The sequence below is a fragment of the Rhinolophus hipposideros genome (genome assembly GCF_964194185.1).
Source record: "Rhinolophus hipposideros genome assembly, chromosome: 19".
Lineage (NCBI taxonomy): Eukaryota > Metazoa > Chordata > Mammalia > Chiroptera > Rhinolophidae > Rhinolophus > Rhinolophus hipposideros.
In genome coordinates, this window is record NC_138065.1 from 4,996,329 (window position 1) to 5,018,449 (window position 22,121).

Below are 22,121 nucleotides of genomic sequence, written 5' to 3' on the forward strand. Positions count from 1 at the left end.
ACTATATAGTGGCACTTATATGTTGGAAATATGACTGAATTATATAATAAACATTTTGGTTTCTCTTTTCTTGTTAAAATTCCATAAGCCTTGAGACTATCAAGAGAGAAAAGCATACTGTCTCATAATAACAATGGTCAAGTAAAGGACAAAACAGAAAATTATTGTCTGCTGAAGGAGATAGGATTCAAAACTCTTCCACTGAATTCTAACATTCATGTAGGCCAAATCAAGGAATAGGAAAAGAAAAGCAAAAATGCTGTCTTTGAAGGTCAAGTTTCAAAAAGAAGCTAACAGTCACTCAAAAGACATCAATTAAAAAAACAATTCTTCTCTAATATTTAAAGATTTTTCTATTGTTTTAGGATGACTATTTTTCTGTTTTCTTCTCCCAAAAATGAGAAGCAGCAGCACAAGAAAAAACTTTTATAATGACATACCTGCATTTTAAACCATTGTACAAATTACAGATGAAGTCAGCAACTAAAGGTAGTCTCCATTTTTTGCTTTAATTTAACTTAAAGAACAGGATCTTTACTTTGTTATCTACTATCATAAATGTAGTAAAACAGTCAATGAATAGCATTATAAGACAACAGATTAGAGCAGCAAGATGGAATTGGCACAAGCCTCAACATGCTTATATGATTAAAAAAAATGAGTCTAATCTAACCGTTTGAGAGAACAGTGCTGTGGGACTATAAATCGCTTTTTTAGGAGAAACGATAGAAAGTAGGCAGGCCCCAATTCCACTGACTAGTAAATACCTGTGAGGCAGTATTCTTTTTCTTAATGACCAGTCAACATAAAAATTAAGTTTTGCTGTAGATAGTCCGCTGGTCAACACTGTTTCTGAGACACTGGTTAAACATTGGTTTAGAGAGAAAAGGATCATTTTTATTCTTAATTGATGAAAGTAAAATTGTCAGCTCTATGTGTCCCAAACAATTTTCTTATGATTTTAATGAGAAGGGAAAAAAACAAAACAAACAAACCATTCTGAGATCCAAGGTCATGAATGGACTAAAAAAACATGTCCTAGATGCCATAAAAAAACAGAATAAACCATCAAATAAAAATACTGATATTGGTGATAGTTAATACTTGTTGAATGTTATGAGTACCAGGTACCATATTAAGTGCTTTATATGTATTAGCTCATTGCACCCTCACAAAAATCTTTGAAGTAGTTATTTCCCCCCATTTTACAGACAAAAAGAATGACTTAAGTGGTTAAGAATCATTTTCAAACCCAAGCCATCAAAGGCCAAAGCTCTTAGCCACTACTCCATACCACTCCAAATAGAACTTTCTCTTTATTTTCCTAACAAATATTTACTCTCTACTACGTGTTATTAATAGGATGATTTGAGATCTTTTACCCAAGTCAGGAAAGAAGAATATAAAATAGATTAGTTTCTTCTTCCAAATGAAAAGTTGTGATGTGTGTGTGTGTGTGTGTGTGTGTGTATGTGTGTATGTGTGTGTAGGGGGAATTGTGTACTTTTTGAAAATGTTTTTCTTCATGGTATGAAAAAAAACCCATCTTCCTTACTAATCAAATGAATCTTTTCTGAGGCTGTGGATATGTTTCAGTAGTAGTACACTGCAGTTTGGTTCTAGTGAAATTCTTTCTAAATCAAATTTTTGTTAGCCTGTAGAATAACTGGTTAGAGGTGGCTGCAATTTATGGGTTAATTTTTGGCAATATACGAACTTTTCCCCCCTCATCATGTTACAGTTACTATTCAGTAAAGCAAACCCCATCTCTACTCAAAAAACCTCAACTCATTGCTCCATGACGTATTATCATCTAAGGTCAGGCCTAGGAATGCTATAACCCATCTAGGGGTCAGGCCCCTGGCGTCTACTCATCATCAAACAAAAGGCCCCTTTATAGACTATTTAAATTATGTTGCCAAAGAAATCCTTTATGATAGGGAAGTCCAAATCAACTGCTCAATGTAAAACCCTAATACCATGGGCAAGAAAACCTTCAAAAGATAACTTTTTAAAATATAAAGTGTATCACAAATAGAAGCCATATTTTAAAAATACTTTCTTTTAAAATGAACAAAAAATAAGATTTCAGGCAAGGTATTACAGTAGATTTTCCTAACTGCTTTACATATGGTAGAGATATACAAATAAAGATATTAAAATTGGCTAGTGGTTAAGTTGGGTTCTGTTGTTTTAAAGGGAGAATAAAATGATAAAGAATCATAAGGAAACGTAAATTTAGTCATAGGACAAAATTTTGTTTTCATTTAATAAGAGAAGAAAACTCATTTTATTGAGAAAAATAAAAAGTTTTCATAAGAATACTTCTATTAGGCCCACAGAACAACTATAAACTGTCTTTAGCACCATTGTTCAAAGTAAATTGGTAAAGTTAAAGAGATTGTGATACATCTTTACAAAGGAATGCTACTTAGTGATTTAAAAAAATAAGTCTTTAGGTTCTGATCTGAAACAATCTCTGAGATACATTGTTAAGTGAGAAAGTAAATGCAAACTATGTGTCTAATATGGTATCATTTGAATTTAAAAACAGAGAGACACACACAGGCTTGCACATAACACAGAATAACTGCAAAGATACATGCATGTGAAATTAGTAAGAGACTCAGCTTGTACTATATATTTCTTTCACATGTACTTACATTATCTATTTAAGAAGCAGAATTTAAGACAATTAAAAACTAATAAAGTCAGCCTACAAGTTTTTTGTGAAGATTTAAGAACACGGATAAAATTAAAAGTGACGACAAAAGTACTTTTCATAAATATAAAGCACATAGCATCTTTATAATTTTCAGAATGATGGTATTTTTAGAGGAAAATTTGATAAACATTTAAAAAATTAAAAACCAACAACTACAACTATAAATCCCAGTAAAGATCTTGGTATAACTAGAGCCACCATGGGGGGGGGGTGGATTTTTGTCTTCTGGTTGTACTATATATTTTACATATTTTATTGAATTCTCATACCAATCTAAAAGTTTGAAGTCATTATCCCTGAGGCTCGGACAAAGTAATTTTGCTAAAGAAACTTTGGTATGTAGAGACGGGCTCTAAGCCAGGACAGTCTGGCTCCAAAGCCCGTGTGGTTTCCATTATACCACGCTAGCTTTATTTTTACAAAGTAGAACTACAGCAGGGAAAGAAAGAGACTAAGTTTTACAATATTGGGTCCTTATTAGTTAGAAAATGTGCTTCTGATAATAAGTGGCTTAGAAATGGCTGTCTCCCAACGGACATTTATTCCCAAGTTATTTACTGTCAGTGATACCACATTTTGTCATTTCTCAGGAACCTGGGAATTATCTCTGATTTGTTGTGTTTTGTTATCCTTATATGCAAACTGTCGCTAAATTGTTTTCTCCCTCTGAAATGCCTCTCAGATTTGTCCTTACTGTACATTTTTACTACTATTGCTATGAGTCTAAAGCCCTCTGACTTTAGTGTTTTTACCTGCAAAGCACCCTAATTTGATTAAATTTCCTAAAATGCTACTTTCATCATATCAACTTTCTGCATAAGACCCTACGCTGAATCTCTTCGCCTATCTCATTAAGTACAAATTCCTCTTACGAGCTGCTTCATAGACTGGTTCCTGCTTACCAAATCAATTTCATCTCCTATTTCTCTTCCACACCCACTCTCTACAGGTCAAACTGTTTATTATTTTCTGCATACTTCTTCATTTCTGTTTTTGCTGTTATCCCTGACTGAAATCCTCCTCCAGATTCTATTCATTCTTTATGGTCTGTCTTAATGTCACCTTCTCTAAGAAACTGTTCCTGGGGTGGCTGCTTAGCTCAGTTGGTTAGAGCGCGGTGCTGATAACACCAAGGTGGCCGGTTCGATCCCGTAGAGGCCACTGTGAGCTGCACCCTCCTTAAAAAAGAAACTGTTCCTGAATACCTCAAATCTTACTATAGTCAGTATCACAATTTTGACCTAATTAAATGTTATCTTGAAACACTGCCTAATTTTTCTTGTGTTTTAGTTTTGTCTCTTCAACTAGACTGTAAATTTCTTGAGGCCAGGGTCTGATAATGTCACTTTTCTTCTAAAATTCTCTGGTAGTTCCCATCATTTTAAGATTAAAGCCCAACCTCCTTTCAAGGCCATCACCTGGCTCCAATATGTCTTTCTGGCTTATCTAACCCCTTCTCCTCTTGTACCTTGCACTAGCTACATTGAATTGTTCTGTTCCCCTAATCTTCCCCCCCGCCGCCACATTTCCTGCATTTTCTCTGCTGAGAATTTCCCCTCTTTTTCTCTGGTTGGGGCACTCCTCCTACTTATTTATTTGTACAGACCCAAATCTTATGTCATCTTCTCTAAGATGCTCTAAGAAGCCTCATCCTTAAGGAAGGAAAACAGTTGTCCTTTCTTCGTATTTTCACATCCCTTTGGAAATACCTCTAGAATAGCACATTTTGCATGGTATTAGAATTTCTGGTTTAAATTCCTTTCTCTCCTACGGTAGTGTGAACTCTGTGAGAGACAGGATGGCGTCTTATTCGTCTTTGTACCTCACGGCACTATGTCCACGTAGCAGGTATGCATACGTTTGGAATGAAAAGCAGATGTTCAATAGTAAAAAAACGCTGATAATGCATTTTAATATAATTATATCTTCTAAAATCTTCCTAATGATCCTGGGAGCTAAGTATTGTTATATCTGTTTTACAAATGAGGAAACTGGCTCAGAGATTAAGCCAACAGTTTCAGGTCACAAAGCCAGTAAGTGGTAAGCCAAACCCTAAAATCCAGATCTTCTGATTTTAGTCTAGTATTCCTTTTAGTAGAAATGCTAAATAAATGTCTTAAATACTCAATAAGCGGCCTGGACCCTTTGGGATTGCACATTTCTCTTCTCCTGTGCTCTTATCATGTATCTATTAATATCGTAAATACTATTAATTTGTGTTCTTGTCTCAACTCCTGTTAGACTTTAAATTCCACGTTGGTGACGAAGGATTACTTGCCTTTGTATCTTTTGCTCTGCCTGGCACAGTGCCTTACACATAGTAGGTGCTCATCAAATTGGACTGAATATAGGTACCTGGAGAGCACTAGAATGGTCATTTTGACAGGCCAGTTCTTGCTCAACCTCCGAAACCTCCAGCAGATTCCGCTCACTGACCAACCGGGACAGCTCTCCCACCACTGTCACGTGCTTTGATACAGTCCCAGACATCTTCTTGAATTGTGGGTAATTCTCAACAAAGGCCTGCCATGGGAAAACATCAATTGGAGGTTCTGTTATTTCTTGACTGAGGATAGGCATGTATGAAGAAGAAAAAAAACCACAAAAAGCAGGGATTGTCTTTCGGCCCAGACTAAGGCATCGATAGCTTTCGATCACTTGGCATTTTGTTATGCCTTAAGAAGACAAGAACTGATGTCTGTCAGTAGACTGAGTCTTCAAATAGTCCAAATATGACTGAAGAATGGATAGAAGTTATGGCTTGGTATGAAGTTTTCACTATGTCAATTCCTAAAGAGAACTGTTTTAGAAAATAACCTCAAACCAAACAAAATGCATTCATGTAGAAATCAGACCCAGAATATTCCAGAAATGTTGCTTACACGAATAATTCCACAGTCTTGCATGTTAGTCATCCATGTACATGTGCAATTTACCTTCATGTCTGCTATTGATTCCAGTTTTTGCTGTTCCTTTGGTTTCTTCTTCTGAAAGTCTTCCATGAGATTCTTTATGTTGCTGCCAATCTCAGCAAAGTTCAGGTACATATTCTGTGAAAAAGGAAGTTGGAAACACAGTTCTGTCAACTAGTCTGACTTTCAGACAATGTAAAAGAAGAAGTGAAAAATAATCCTGAATGCTGTTAGAATTGAAGGGCAAAAAAAATTCCATTGTAATTCCCAAGTCTGGACCTGGCCCGGGACAGTGGTGATGAATACCATTACTATTCTCACAGAGAGCTACAGAAGGGAGGGAAGTAAATACACTGGCTTCTGATTTTAAAAGTATAAAACCAAGTATGTGATTTCTATTAAAAAAGTCTTGATAAAGAGTCAATCCAAGTCTTCTGCCTTCCCCTGAGACGCAGTTTCTCTACACCATGCCCAGGTCAGTGTTGACCTTCTTACATAAAAACAACTAAAATCAATTACAAAGCTTTAAAACCACCTACGTTGGCATAGAATTCATCGTTTTCAGCAGATAGGACCACCTCTCTTAAGTCTTTACTGATCCCCGGCACTCTGGAAAGATCAATCCGATTGTTGTTTATGCCCAGTAGTTCATGGACCATGGCCTGATATGTCCACTAGATAAAGAATTATGACAAAAAAAAATTGGTAACTGACAAAATATGGAAATAGTAAATGTTCAGGAAAACAAATAAAAACTGATAACATTCTTCAGTCACTAGTCTTTACATGGAGATTCCCTATTGAGTTCAAATTTTATTAATACCTTGTGCTATACTAAGCATAAAGATTATCATTTTAATTGGTTAAACACCCAAAAGTCAAAATACTTTTAGATTTCACACTTTTGGAAGAAGGGTGGCAAAATTAATGATCTTCATAGAAAGAAAACAAGTTAGATCTATCATTAGCTCCAATTTTTGCCTCTGAATTAAGAGTATATTTTTGGCTTCAAAGATAGGGTTATATTGGTACTGCAGTTACAAGCTGTACCATTTCCTGTATGCTTCTGTGGTTTGCTGCAGCACGAGAAGTGTGTTCTTGCAGATCTGAGTGATGCTATATTTATCCTGGGAACACTAATATTATCAGAAAAAACCTTGTGAGTTAATGAAAACACAAATATTCGGAAACTTGCCTCTGAATTCATTTTATTTTATATTTTTGCTTCATATGAATTGTGAAGAAGGATTGGTTTCTAGTCTTACAAATGAAATGTGAACTTGGTAAAACTGGAAAGGAAAATCCCCAAATTCTGCCTTCTCACTATTTATGGAGAATGGGTTACTTTTAGTCATAGGGCCAGTAGACAAAACTAAGTATTTTCTAGCAAATTATCCTCTAAATCTAGAATCTAAATGCAAGAAATATTTATATGTGTATATTTCATCTTAAGCAATCTAGCTTCATTAAGAAATAACTTGAGGTTATAAAAAAAGGTGTTTTATTTCCTAAAATATTTGTCAAATGAATCCTCGAAAAAGCAAGTTTCATTAGGGCATTTGAAATAAATACAATAAAATGTTTATACTTCCGTAAACAGCATCCTATGCACACATCTGCCATCAGCACTTACCCTATAACTAACTTTTCTGTCTATTTCCCTCTCCATTGGACCATGAGCTCTTTGAGAGCAGAGACTGTGTCTTTTAACCTTTTATCTCCAGGACTTAAAACAGTACCCAGCATATACTAGGTCCTCAGTGAAATCTGTTGAATGAATGGTTGCTTTTCTTTGGGAAACAGCATCATAGGCAATCATTTCTCTTTCTAAGTTTTGGTATTATAACATTTCTTTAGTGAACATGTATTTACTTTGAATTTCAGGAATAGAAGGCTATCGTATCACAGAGAAGTTGCATTCCACAACCACATATTTCCCAGCATTACCATTATTATAAGCTGGGAAGAAACTGAAATATAGAATGCCTTTCCCTACAAATTCGAAGTCACTATTCATGAAGCATCTACTATGTGTACTATGTGTAAGACGCTGTGCTTGTACTTGCAGAAGAACAAACACTGGTGAGACACAGTCTGCCTTGGAAGATGTATAATCTAGGGGAGTGTGAAAACAATCAAAGGTGCAACAGGGCAAGTGCAGCACGAGACATTAGAGAGACACAAAATGCCACAGTCATTCAGGGGAAAGAGAACAGACTGAAAGAGTGAAGGTCTCCAGGAGATATTTCAAGTGGTTTTAAAGGAGAATTTTGATAGTTGGGAAGAGAAGGTATTCCAAACATTCCAGACTTTAGACAGAGGTCACAATATGAATGAAATGATGGCAGAAAACTACATGGCATGTCTGCTCAGCAGTGAGCTGTAGGTTTTACACAGGGCCCGTATTGGATGCCAAGTTCAGGAATTTGTATTTAACCCAGTGGGCAAATGGGAACCAATGAAGATTTTTAAGCCAGGAGTAATAGGATCAGAACTGTACATTCGGAAAAGTAATTTACGAACATAGTGTCTGTGAAATATATTAGAGTGGGAAGAAATGAAAAGTGGGAATTAAATAGATGACTATTTCAGTATTCCCACAAGAGAGTAGGGTCTACACCAAGGTAATGGCAGTAAGAATAGAAAAGAGCAGACAGACACTGGAAAAGCAGAATCTACAGAACCTAGAAGTTTTCCAGGATTAGGGGTGGGAGTGGTGGCAGAAAGGGACAGGAAGGATGAAGGGGAAGAAAGAGTCAAAGATTACTGTGGCTGGAAAAATAGTGATACCAAAACACCAGGAAATACAAGGCAAAACAGGAACAGCTGAAAATGAGGAGGCAAATAAGTGTCCCATGCTGTTCATTTCCATGTTTCCTTTTTTATGACTACCACTGGACTCGTCCTTCCGTTATCCTAACAAAGGGCTCTGCACCTGGTTTAGCAGTGGGGTGATGGCGTCATCGCAACGGTCCAAAATCAGTAGCAACGGAGGAACCTCAGTCCGTCGGAATTCAAACAGTTCATATTCTTTAGTTATCACTTGCTGTGGGTAAGAGAGAAAGATGGTCAAATAATTCGTTGCAGATAGAGATGATATAAATAGGAAATTAATGCGTAAAAACCACATTTAACAAGAGTTCTTTGCACCTTCATAGGCCTTGCATAAAAGGATTCAAAAGCTTGACAAAGTTTAGTAGGATTCTATTTAAGAGGTTAGGATTTGAAACTCTATTTCACAAGTGGTTTAATCGATCAAAAGAAGTAGCTTGGAAATGTTTTTTGGGTTAAGGCTAAGCATTTTAGCTCTAATTTGTTGCCTTTGGTTTTGAATGACAAAGACCTACTTTGTCAGTCAACCTAACACATAATTTCCTTGGTTGTAGATAAAATATTCCTTTAGTTTCTGAAATATGAGGAAAGGAATCATCTTGCTGTTTTGGAACTAGGGGTAGAGAATGCCATACCTTAACGCATTCAGCAAGCCGCTTTGCTGTCTCTGATGAAAGCTGATAACGAATCATGGGACATTTCTTCAGAGATAAAAGGAGAGCTGTCAATCCTTGAGTTGTTCTGGACAGCTGGGCTGGATCCCAATTTCGACCCTTTTTGTTAAAAACGTATATTCAGAGAAATACTGAATTTTTTCTTACAAATCCAATTACTTGCTGAATTAACTCCCACCTAAAAAATAAACTTAAAAAAAAAAAAATCCTTTCCTTACATACCTGGCAGCAACCCAAAATATTGAGGGAAAACAAATGTGGGTTCACAGCAATGTAGTCACCATAAAATTCCTGCAAATAAAGCACCAAGATCAATCAGCCATTCCATAAACTCCAACTGTATCGTGGAGTAATATTTTCATAAGTGATGTAATACTACGTGATATAGTCAAATTTAAGGAAATGCAAATGTAAAAGAGGTACAGAAATTGATCAGTTACCAATTGAGTAATAATAGTTGATGTGGGGGAATTAGTAATTATAAAACAGCAGCAATAATAAATCTTTAAGAAAACAAAAACAAAAGTTGTAGAAGTATACATACTATGTTTCTGGAGATCTCTATGTGCACTTACCAATTACTAAAATAAAACACTGTTATAGGATATATGATGTTATTCTCAGATGAAAAAGAACTTTGCTTTCCAGTGTATTCTCATGAGGGAGAATATGATTTAAAATAGGTCACTTTTTTTATTCATTTATCACCTAGCACACCCTTCTGAATATCCAATACTTGTTTGCTGCCCTGAAGACAGTGTTTCACTTGTGTGATAAACATATTCAAATGTTTGTGATAAATGTATTTGAGAACACTGAACAGTTTAAGGAGGAGAGCGTAACATGATATATTCTAATGCAATGTATTATACGCATATAGCATATAGAATAAATATTTAGAGGTTTCCAGGTTTTAACCTTAATGACAAACATCTTATTATTCCCAAAGCAAGATAACCCCAAACAGAACTTTAACAAATCTTATTCATATCCTTTACTTCTCCTATTCTCTCCCAGGCATAGTCCTGTAGAGGAACATTCTTTGGGGGTGGGTCATAAAACTATGACAGGACCTATCTGACTCTGTTCCCAACCCTGTGAAGCCCTTCCTACCAATCCGGTAGTATCCAGCACCAGTCCAATCTCCTTATTCCCACTGACACCTTCAATTCTGTCCCCATCCAATTTGACACCTCTTCTAGACTTTCTAAATGTGAGTACAGTCTGGTGTGGTGCCCATTTATTGTGTCTGATCAATAGCTTCCCTTCTTTTGAGACGCACCTTCCTTATTTTGAGACTCAAATCTTGAAAAAGGGCCAATAGAAAAGATGCGTTAGGGGGACTATGTTTACCTGAACCTCAGCCACAACTTCCTGTTCATCAGCTTCAGCTAGTGACTTCACATCACTCTTGCTGATCACATTACTGAAATCTGAAACAGACATATGAGTTGTGGTTCACTCCAAGGGATCATTTCTGCTGCAGTCGATGTAAATGGGCCAGACAGTTAAAGCCTAATGATTTAGAGCAGGTTCGTACATATTGTAGGATATGTCAAAGTTGAACATCTTCAAATTGTAACAAATAGCACAAACATGTTTAAAGCCATAAATTCATAATAATACTTAAAAAATAAAAGGACGACCACTGTAGGCATTGGAGGATGCTAGGGAACCACGTCTTATCTTTCAAACAACAAATAAAGGGAAATAAGTAAGCTTTTATCCTTTTATATACAAACCACACCACCAGATAACCAAATAGTACATGAGGGGAAATTTCCCTTTATAGAAATATCCCAGCTAAAAAATAAAGAAGGACTGATAATGATAGAATCAAAACATCACTTTTTTAATGGATGGACTAGGCATTGAGCCTTAACCACTGCTAATGACACAATAAAAGATGGTCAGTGGAAGCACTCAACACTACCTGTGAGGTATTCTTGCCAAAAAGAAATCAAATCTGAATCTAATTAAACCTCTATAGCCAAGTACCAATTTACAGAAACTAGAGGATAGAGGAACACTTTAAACTTCAAAGAACATGCTAAACTACCCCCTGGGGCAAGATCCAGGCTGCAGGAAACTTTGACAGAACAATGTAGTTTCTTCAATAAATTGCACAGGAGAGAGAGAACCTATAGAAGAATAAAAAAACTTAAACAACATATCAAACAATAGCAGAGTGGATGGGCCTTACTATGATCGTGATTCAAACAAACAGTAAAAAGAAAAAACAAAAAAGACATGAGAATTTTAAATTTGAACACTGAATGAATATTTAAAAATAGGAATTATTTTTCATTATTTGGATGTAATAAGAGTATTTTTAAAAACGAGTCCTTTTAGAGATGCATACTGAAATGCATATGGATAAAAATCATATGATTTCCTTCAAAATATTATTGGTAGGGCATAAGTGGCAGTATAGTTAAAATAAGATTGGCCATGGCACAGTAATTGTTGAAATTGGGTGCTGGGTGCATTGGAATTTATTTTAGTATTCTGTATACTTTTATACATACTTGAAAAATTCCATAATAAAAAAGTTTTTTTATAAAATAAAAGGATAAGCCTGTTATACAAGATATTTAGTAGATATAAAAATATACAAAAATAAAATCATTTTAAAAATGAGATGAGCAGGCCAGGTTAGTGCTAATATAAACTGTATTGAAAGTTTATAATGAATAAAATTACAATATACAAACTCATTTTAGTTTATTTCAATCTAAATAACTATATAAAATTGTGAAATTGATTGCTTCACCCAAGAAATTTCTTTTTTTGTTTTTTGAATTTTTATTGGGGAATATTGGGGAACAGTGTGCTTCTCCAGGGCCCATCAGCTCCAAGTCGTCGTCCTTTAATCTAGTTGTGGAGGGCGCAGCTCAGCTCCAAGTCCAGTTGCTATTTTCAATTTTTAGTTGCAGGGGGTGCAGCCCACCACCCCATGGGGGAATTGAATCAGCAACCCTGTCGTTCAGAGCTTGCGACCTAACCAACTAAGCCATCCGGCCGCCCCAAGAAATTTCAACAGTCTACTTCTTATAGGCTTTAGTGCTAATATACATACTTTTTTTCTTCTACTTCATAGATTTACAGCTTAAATCAAACAATCTTTAAAACCAGAAGAGTAAATATTAGATTTATTATTTGTTATTAATTTTAACCACTGCATCAAAGAATTCTCTTTAGAGGTAGGAAAAAGGAGTCGTATCTCATGAGCTATTCAATTTTTAGCTAGAGATGCAGCAAAAGAGTGATTCTGTTCGATGTCCACTTAAATTTGGCAGCACAATTTCGATCTCTCTCTCTCTCTTTCTCTGTCTCTCTCCACACACACACACACACACACACACACACACACACACACTGAAAAACTACTAGAATGATCACACATTTATCAGAATGGCTAAAATAAAAAATAGGGACAACACCAAATGCTTGTGAGGATACAGAGAAACTGTATCACCTGTACTTTGCTATGACCCAGTATTATATTATATTATACCCGGTCTTATTTTACTTATTTTACTTATTTTACTATATATTAATTTTTGCTCCAAAAGACACATTAGAGATGATGGTCTGGCTAGGTCTTATTTTAGTGGAAATGTAAAATGGTATAGTCACTGTAGAAGACATTTAGCAGTTTCTTAAAACACTAAACATGCAACTACCACATAACCCAGCAATTGCTCCCCTGGGCATTATTTATTACAGAGAAATGAAGATTTATGTGCACAGAAACACCTGTACACAAATGTTTATAACAGTTTTATTTGTAGTAGCCCAAACTGGAAACAACTCAGATGTTCTTCAACAAGTGAATAGTTAAACAAATTGTGGTACATCCATGGGATACTACTCAGTAATAAAAAGGAATCAACTACTGATACATGCAACAACTTTGATTAATCTTTAGTGAATTTTGCTGAACAGAAAGGCCAATCACAAAAGGTTCTATACAGCATGATTCCCTTTATACAACCTTCTTGAAATGACAAAATTACAAAGATGGAGAACAGATTAGTGGTTTCCAGGAGTAAATGAGTGGGTTGGAGTGGGAGGGAAGTGGACCGGGCTATAAAAGTACAAGATGAGGGATCCTTATGGAAATGGAAGTAGTTTGTATACTGACTGTATCAATGTCAGTATCCCAGATGTAATAGAATACTATAGTTACTTAAGATGCTACATCTGGGAAAACTGGGTAAAAGATATTTTTATTAATTTCTTACGACTGTATGGGAATCTACAATTATCTTAAAATAAAAATGTTTAATTAAAAAAGAAAACCTGTGACTATGAGCCATAAAAGAACCAGGAAGACAGAAACGAATAAAATTACCTGTTTTTACCTCTTGGGATTGTTAAAAGGGCTGAATGAAATAATAAATATATAAGAAAGTCCTTTATAAAATACAGAGTCTTGTCACAAATGTTAATTTTTGCTACCATTATTAAATTTCAGTCTATGCTAAAGAAAGTATGTATGTCGTAGACTATAGTCTAAACCCTAAAACTCCAAAGCCTTCAGGTAAACTTGAACACTTCTCAAATGCCCTACATACTGAGTGTTAAGTTGTCCTTGGTTTTAGAAATGGCACCAAATAAACTATACTAAAGGTCAATAATGACATCTAGAGGAGAACAGATGTAACTTCAAAAGAAGAATGTATTACACCGAAAAAAAAAAAATCCATATAAATTGTATAGTAACCACAAACCTAGTTTATTTCTAGGTCTCTGCCCTGGGCCCCCAACAAAGTTATGCACATAAGAGATATCTACCTGATGACATGTACTTTCAAGTATTACATAAAGTAACAAAGAAATGTGGAACATTTTCATCTGGTATGTAAAGTAAATCTCTGCCTTTCCAATAAACTCAAGTATATCCTCCCTCAGCTTGTATGGCTCAGTTCACAGAAGTGTAAAACAGGAGTAAGTATACACTTTTTTATGTGAAATTTGGCTCCTTACAACTTTTGACTTACAAAGAATTTTGAAAGGCAAAGTGAAACAAAGAACCTTTTTACCTAAGTGATTAATGATGAATGGAAATCACATTTAGCTTTCTGAAATAGAACGATAGCTACAAGACTTTTAAAGCTTTGAAAGGACATTTAAAAAAAGACTCTTATAGTAATGGTTTCAGTGAACTTATTGATGATATGAGGTGCCCAACAGAACACACTAGCTAGGATATAGTTACACGATTGAATAGGTAAAATAACATACTTACAAATAAAATATATACTGTATTTGGGTCTTCGGAGCTCCTGAATCAGATAATCTACATTCTCCTAGAAAAGAAAGAACAAACAAACAAAATATGAGAATTGCTTAAGTGAAAAAGTGAGAAATATCATCCATTGATTTATTTAAGTATTTACTAAGAGTCTACTGTGTACTGAGGTCTAGATTAAGTGTGTATATGTTGGGGGGCAGTAAGGGCTGGGGATGAAAAGGAGATACATCAAATACAACGATCGGGAATCATACGTAATATCAACTAATTGTATTACCTTAGCCGATTAAAAATATAAAGGACACAGATATTGAAATACATTACAAAATTGATAATAATTCTACAGATTTGTCTCAAAGCTGCTTGTCTATAAATTGTATTCATCTGATCAAAATCCTTTTATAGAATGAATATCAAAATGTGTCTAGTCCTTTAAAAACCAACATTCAAGAGAAAATACAGGTAATTATCTTTGGCTTTTAACTTCTTGGGATCTAAAGCTGCAGAACTGCAATGTTTGTGAAGCATTTGCAAACAGCAGGCTAAGACCTTTTCTATAATTACATTCTTTTAAAATAAAATATGAAATTTATAAATGCAAAACAGTTGATTTTTCTGGTCGAAATGTAAGAATTCCAATTGCATAAGGTAACGATGCAGATTTTATCTAGTTTTTGATATTACAACACTTAGTTACATTTCAATATAAATCTGGTCCCCAAACTATACGTGACATAAAATGTCATTTTTGATTGTTAAAAAAATCATAATTTCCTTGTAGAATTAAAAGTAATGTAAGCAATGCACATTGCTTGTTAAGTGGGAAAAAGCTTTTAAAAATTGTCATTTAGATTAAAAAATACATTAAAAATTAACTTTATAATATAATCTTAAGAAAAGTTTGTTTTAAGAACACATTTTGAGCTTCAGAGAGTATATGTTTATCGCTGTGAAAGAGGTTCTCTAATAAAAATAAAGTTGGGAAATGATAGACTAGATGCATCTCTAAGATCCCTCTCAAAAGCAGAATTTCATGACTAAGTTACAAATGTGAAACAGTTGGAAACTACTATTACACAGTATTAATGTATTCATTAATTCAGAAACTATTTATTGAGTATTCATTATGTGGAAGGCATTGAGGACATAATAGTGTGAAAAAAGCAGATAGCATCTCTGCTCTCATGGAGCTCACTGCTGGTAAGTGAGACAGATATTAATCACATAAACCACATGAAACTTCAATGACAAGCAGCAGCATGACAAAGATGGTACTGTTAGTGCTTGTAAGAGGAGAGTTTGACCTGGTCAGCAAGGCCAGGAAAAATTTGTTTGAGGAAGTGAAGAAGTTCCAAGCAGAGAGCAGAGCCTGTGCAAAGGTCCTGTGGCATGATGGAATACAGTGGACTGAAATATTATTGTAGTTAAGAGCAAAAGGGGGAATGGTTTGAAATGAGGCTATAGAAATGATAGGAACAAGAACACAAGGGCCTTGCAGGCCACAATTAAGGAGTTTTGTCTTTATCATAAAAGCAATAAGAAGTCATTCAAGGATTTCGAGCAGGAGTAATATGATCAGATTTGTGATTTGGAAAGTACATAATGTACAAGCATGGTACGAGTGCATTGGAGTTGAGATGAAGAACATGACTATAAAGTAAGAGAATATACCAAATAATACTGAAATAGTTAAGTATTTTTAAAAGAAGACTCAAGCTAGTTTAGATGATGGATGAAAACTGGCAGAAGGAAGAATCTCTAATTAGAGGAAGAGAACTAACAAATAGAGGACAGGAACGAGCACACAGAGGGATGATAAAAAGGCCCAGTTGGCTGTAGTGGACATAGGAGGTTGGATACATAAGGGAGGACCAGCTCAGCTCATGGGGGCTTACGGGCTGGGCTACTAAATATAGATTTAATCATGGAGAGTAAAATTAAGCTTTTATAGGTTCCTGACCATAGATGTGAATAAAATGATAAAGACTCAAGACACTGATATAAGTATGTAAGATTAAGTGGCAGTGGTGTTCGGTTTATAGGTATGGAGGTTAATCCAGGAAGAAAGTGATGTAGGACTCTGTTAAGGTAGTTAGTGCCTTTGGAAGTAGCTGAGAACCTCAAAGACATCTTGAAGGCTGTAACAGGTGAACTAAGACATGGAAAAGGGAAAGGCAAGGCTATAACTCTGATAAACCAGGATAATTATGATGCCACAAATAATGACAATACAAATTTATTGTGCCTTCTTAATGCTTTCAGGTCATAGCATTCTGTATTTGCCTGGGCAGATGGCAGCTCAGCTTATGTAGTACCTTCGTAGGTCGAAGAAAACAAATTGCTTTCAGGTGTTTCATGATCTCTCGACTTGGAGAATCAACACGTTCAAAAAGGTACACTTCCTTCTGAAGAATCTCTGATTGTGTGTATACCATACTCACTATGCCAGTCTGTAAAGAAAAAGAATTACTAACATTATGCTGGCCTAGAATAATAAAAACAAAGCAGCATACCTAAGACTTAATTTTTTCCCATTAATACTTAGCTGGATAACTTATATACTAATATATGTGATAGCATTCACCGAGCATCCCAAACATGTAGGTAATGTACCCGAAGGAAATATACTCTCTCTGAACATGGACAATGCATAAATTTCCAAAAACAAAAACGTTCTGTCATCTTATTTTAAATTCGGTGATCAACAAATAATAATTAACCTGTCCCCTCAGCTTGGATCCCAACAGCTTTACTTTAAAACATAAGGCTGAGTGGAAATTAACAGGACCATCGGGAAATCTTCCAGGAGCTCTGTCTCACCGATTTCTAGGCAGCAACATTTAGAAAAGGATTTCTGATTCCAAGAAATCGTTCCGGGTACAATAAGAAATCTCTGTCAGTGGTTAAAGCCATTTAGTCTGAAAACATACTGGGCAAGCTTTATACAAGCTTTCAGATCCACCCAGAACTGACCCTCATTTAAAAATCTTTAATACCAAATCCTACAGAGGAATGGGACCAGCTATTGTAAGGGAGGATGGGTCCCCTCACAAACGAATACTGAGCAAAAGCAAACTCACCGTCTCTTTATCCATGAGAAGTACTTTCATACCCGGTCCGCTGTCCTCTATCATTTTGGAAATGTACTGCTTCACAGCAAAAACCACGTTCATGGTGGCGAAATGACAGGTTAGCACCACAGCCCTTCCCGCCCCCTTTTTTCTTGCTAAATGAACCCCCGGCCTCTTGGCCGGGTCTCAGCGGCTTCCTGCCGGTCGGGCTTTGGCTTCCGGAAGTCCGGGCAGCCAGGTTGCTGGGAGTTGTAGTTCCGCGGCGCCGTCCGGAGGACCAATCCCGTCGGCCGGGTGGAAAAATCCGGCTGAGACACCCAGAGCCGCCCCGCCCGGACGGGATCGTCGGCCCACTTCCAGCCTGGAGGTGTTGGAGGCCTGGGTTTCCAGACCACTCCCGGCCCTTGGACTGCGGTGGCCCGGCCGCGGCCGGAAGCTTTTCCTGCTGGCCTGGGGAGAGGGCGGTGCTCACGTGTGCAGGGACTTGTCATGAGGCTGGCTCGGAGGCGCGAACAGAGCGTGGCCGTGGTCACTCTGTGCCATGAACACGTTCTTGGGTGGCAGTGAAGATTGAAGGGAAGGGAGGTGGCGTGATGCTCCCGCCTCGGGACTCGGAGGGACGGCGCTTTGCGGGTCGTCACTGGGTCCTTAGCAAGGCGAGCACAGTGCCCCTGCAAAGCGAGGCCCGAATTGGTGTTCCGAGGACCGAGGGGCATCTGAACGTGAACAAATGTTTGTTGAATGAATGAACAAAGGGAACAGCCTTTGGGGGTGTTTGGAGAGAGGCCTCAGATCTCCCCCCGGTTCGGCCCCCAGGGCGGCGGTACTCCGCGGACTCCTACTCGGCGGGGTGCGGGGCAGCAGCTGAGTTCACACGGTCAGAAATGGGTAGCCGGCGGGGCTAAGGCTAAAGCTAAGTAGTGTGGGGGTTTTAAGGGAAAACTCAGAGATTTTGATTTAAGAAACGACAATAACTTAACAAAATAAATATTAAAGCCATCCGCTTCCAAAAGTCTGGCATATGTGTTTATACCCCGCAGGCCTCTATCAGGCCATTTCTCGAAAAGGAGGGTAAATGTTAGTTTTCCCTCACCTCTACGTTTAGGAGTGTAAACTCAGGACGATCACCGGAAACAACCACAACTACTCATATGCCCAGTGTTTGGTGGGGTCAGTTTAATCAATAGGTTCAACATTACCAAATCAGTCATTCTTTCATCATATCGTAAGAAGTATACAATTAAAACTATACCCAAAGCACGTTAACATTAATCTGGCTGTTACTTTAAACATGACATACTATAAAACATGACATACAATTTTCAAATAATTTAAAGGAGATCAGAAACCACTTGAAATACAGATTTCTGTCACTTCTGAGATTGTGAAGAATGTGGTTATTTTCTCTCCTTTTCAATTTTCCTACGAAGTAAATAAAACTTCCGGTTGGGCATTTTTTCTATCCTTGAGATACATTTTGAAAGAAAAGTTATAGTAAAATGAAAATGTGAATCTTTAATGTATACAAGTGAGAAAAATGTAATGTATGAAAATTCTGTTCTTACCAATTTAAAATGTTCATGTATTATAGAAAACAGCGAACCAATGCTAATGAAAAATGAAACACCTGCTAATCCTGTAAGTTACCAATATTTGAAAATTCACCTTCACTAACCTGTCACGTTTTTTGTTTTTTTCTTATTTCTTATCTATAATTGGGACCTCAGTAGAGTATAAGATTGTTTTTCATTTTATGATTTGTTTTTAGAAAGAATAAGGAGAGAAAAGCTTGTTCATGAAATTTGTGCTTTTTTTAGACAGTCAATCTGTAAGTAATGCATGGAAATAACTGCATCCTTTTGATTATTTATACTCGGACAATTATGACATTTTAAAAGAGAAGGAAATGCCTATTTTGACAAGGCTTCCTAACTCGTTCCATTGCCCATGAAATTCCATTGATGTCACTGTTCTTTTATATTTATACATTGATAAGATATGGAATGTAAGCATTTTGTACAAAATAGTTATTACATATTAAAAGGATGCTGTGATGGTCCTGAAGTTTGACAGCCTATTTCCTTCCTAAAGAAAACGCCAAAAGCCATTTTAAATGTGTCAAGATTAAGACTTCTTTTGTATCCCCGTATCTCTAAAAATAGGACAAAACCAATAATACAGTCCAAACTCTTGCTTTGTGACTCATCCAGGATAAATCCAGAGTGCCTTGTTTTGTTGTAGGTAAGACATAGCAAATTTAAAAGCCAATATGAAGTACCATACTTCTTTTTTCACATACTTCTTTTTTCATACTTATTTTACAGTGTAAATAAACTGTAATAAATATTTTCAATAATGAAGACCTCCAATTCAAAACATAAGTCATGACATTTTTCAAATATGAGTGATGATACCAATTATAAAAGTTTCTAATGCAGAATTTATTTTCACTTTGTGCAAGGAATCTATGCTTTAAAGACAGAACACAGTAAGTTAAAAATATAGTATTTACATTTGTACGTTTTGCTTAGTCTTTTGTGTGTAATGTGTGTGTAAATGAAATAATCAGGAATATTACATGAGCTTCAGCTTCCTACAAAGTGTATCCTTTTTAGAAGATTACCCATTTTATATTTAACCAAAATCATGTTTTTCTAGCATAAAAATTCAAAGCTTGATATAAAACAAAGGATATATAAATTTCAGTATAATTACAATAACAATATGGCCAACTCTTAGTTATCTTAGATGATTAATTATCTACCATTCTCCTTGTTGTTGTGTGTTAACATTTCTCCAACAAGTCCCGGATAGGAGGGAAATGAAGATATTCAAATTAAATTTCCTATTTGTTAACAATTGATAAAATATTTAGAGAAAGAATGATAGTGTTGCTCGTGTCAGACGGCCAGTCCTTGTGCAATATTTTTAACCTCTCTAACCAGTTCCTTATCTGATAGATGGTGACAATATAACCTAATGAAATTGTGAGAATTATGAAACAATGTGCAGGAAAACGTGTGCCTGGCACATAGTAAATGCTCAAAAATATCAGCTTTAATTATTTGAAATCAAAAGGCAGACATACCTTTTAGCTTATTTTTTTTTTACCTATGGCATATTTTATTCCCCTTTGATAAGAATATTTAAAAATAGAGTCGATTTCAGAATTTGTAAACTATAGCTTCTAAATATAAATTCCATAATAGACTTATCTTGCTTTATACTATACAATAATAGAAATATTAATGGTTGGCTTGTTCTATCATAATTTGTAAAGCATACAGTTTTCACAAAAACAAAAATATGCTTCAAGTGATTTCAGAAAAACATGCTTACAATTTACCCAGCCTCAAAACAAACAGAATTTGTTCAATTTTTGTCACAGTTGGTGGTTTAGTACTGATCTTTATTGTAGCAAATGCACTGAATCATTAGTTTTAAACCATTAAGTAAAGATTATTTGCATGAAGGGTTCTGTTTGCATATTCAGTAATTTCAGCGATTCCATCTTTCTGGTGGTGATGTTAATTTTGTTTAGTTGTTTTAGGTGCTGTCTGCCTACATCAGTTTAGGTTTCTCCACTGTAAAATTACTATTTTTAACTTGTAATTACTAAATATCACATGGAGAGATGCCTTGATGTGTTACAGATATCCTATTTTTCATCATACTTTCACCTGCTAATTTTAACTAGAGTCCATTCAATGATTCTTGCTGCAATAATTGATGTTAAACTAATAGTAATTATTTTCCTAATTTCTCCTACAATTATTATTTGGAATTCTGCAAAAAGAGCTTTTCTTTCCCCCATTTATTTTTTTCCCAATCGTTTATGTCAGTAGACTCATGGGTATTTAATACAATTATTACTTTTAACTAATAGGAAGCATAGATAGAGATTGAGACTGCAGGCTATGGAATGAGGCAGCCTGGATTTGATTCTGCTGTAGGACTTTGTGAGATTACGTATGTACGTGTTCTGTGCCTTAGTTTCCTCATTTGTAAATGGAGAAAAATAACACCTACCTCAGGTTGGTGTGAGAATTAAGTGAGATACTACATGTAGGCTTTAGCCTAGCTTTAATTACTTTTTTTAGCGAATATCTTGTACGGTGAGTAGTTTTATCATTTATACGTTTCCCCACCTACAAACTGAATATAAAAATACTTGTCATGTGCTGGCCTCCCTAAGGAATTATTAAAATTCACAAAATGAAGTTAAAAGTGCTTTGTAATGTTAAAGAGATACATAAGCTCTTATTTAATTAAAAATAATTGAGCTAGAATATGTAGAGTATTGCTGAGATCCCTTTTATGGTTCTATTCTTGGGCTGCTCTTTGTGTTAGAAATTTAGATAACCATAAAATGTGATGAAATTATTTGTAATGTTTTAGTTGTTTCAAGAAATAAGCAGGCTATATGAAGTAAGTTCAGAAGATGCATGTTCTTATAAATCCTTAAGTTTCATTAGTAAAGGAGTCTTAATTATAATGTTTTTATATTAAAATAATTCCTTTAGAACTGGCTCATTGTTGACTTAATCAAGCATTTGATCAGGATCACTCATTTTTCTTCACTAGAAAGAATATTTAATGTTGAAAAAATAAGATACAAAATATTGTATTTATATGTCTTTCCATTTG

General features: G+C 35.6%; 1 protein-coding gene across 2 annotated transcripts in view; it reads right to left on the minus strand.

The window, feature by feature from the left end:
* The window catches only part of VPS45 (vacuolar protein sorting 45 homolog), a 50,743-nt gene extending 32,856 nt beyond the window's left edge, over window positions 1-17,887 (minus strand). The window contains exons 1-10 of one of the 2 annotated variants that reach the window (XM_081025190.1): window positions 17,484-17,887; window positions 16,719-16,853; window positions 14,398-14,458; window positions 10,497-10,576; window positions 9,366-9,434; window positions 9,105-9,242; window positions 8,573-8,683; window positions 6,177-6,311; window positions 5,662-5,775; window positions 5,081-5,248 (exon numbers count right to left, since the gene is read on the minus strand). In XM_081025190.1, coding sequence (XP_080881316.1) covers window positions 5,081-5,248; window positions 5,662-5,775; window positions 6,177-6,311; window positions 8,573-8,683; window positions 9,105-9,242; window positions 9,366-9,434; window positions 10,497-10,576; window positions 14,398-14,458; window positions 16,719-16,853; window positions 17,484-17,576 — 1,104 coding nt within the window. In that variant the 5' untranslated portion in view covers window positions 17,577-17,887. The remainder of the gene's footprint in view (window positions 1-5,080; window positions 5,249-5,661; window positions 5,776-6,176; window positions 6,312-8,572; window positions 8,684-9,104; window positions 9,243-9,365; window positions 9,435-10,496; window positions 10,577-14,397; window positions 14,459-16,718; window positions 16,854-17,483) is intronic. The other variant, XM_081025191.1, reaches the window with a different exon arrangement.
* Between the last annotated feature and the right edge of the window lie 4,234 nt (window positions 17,888-22,121).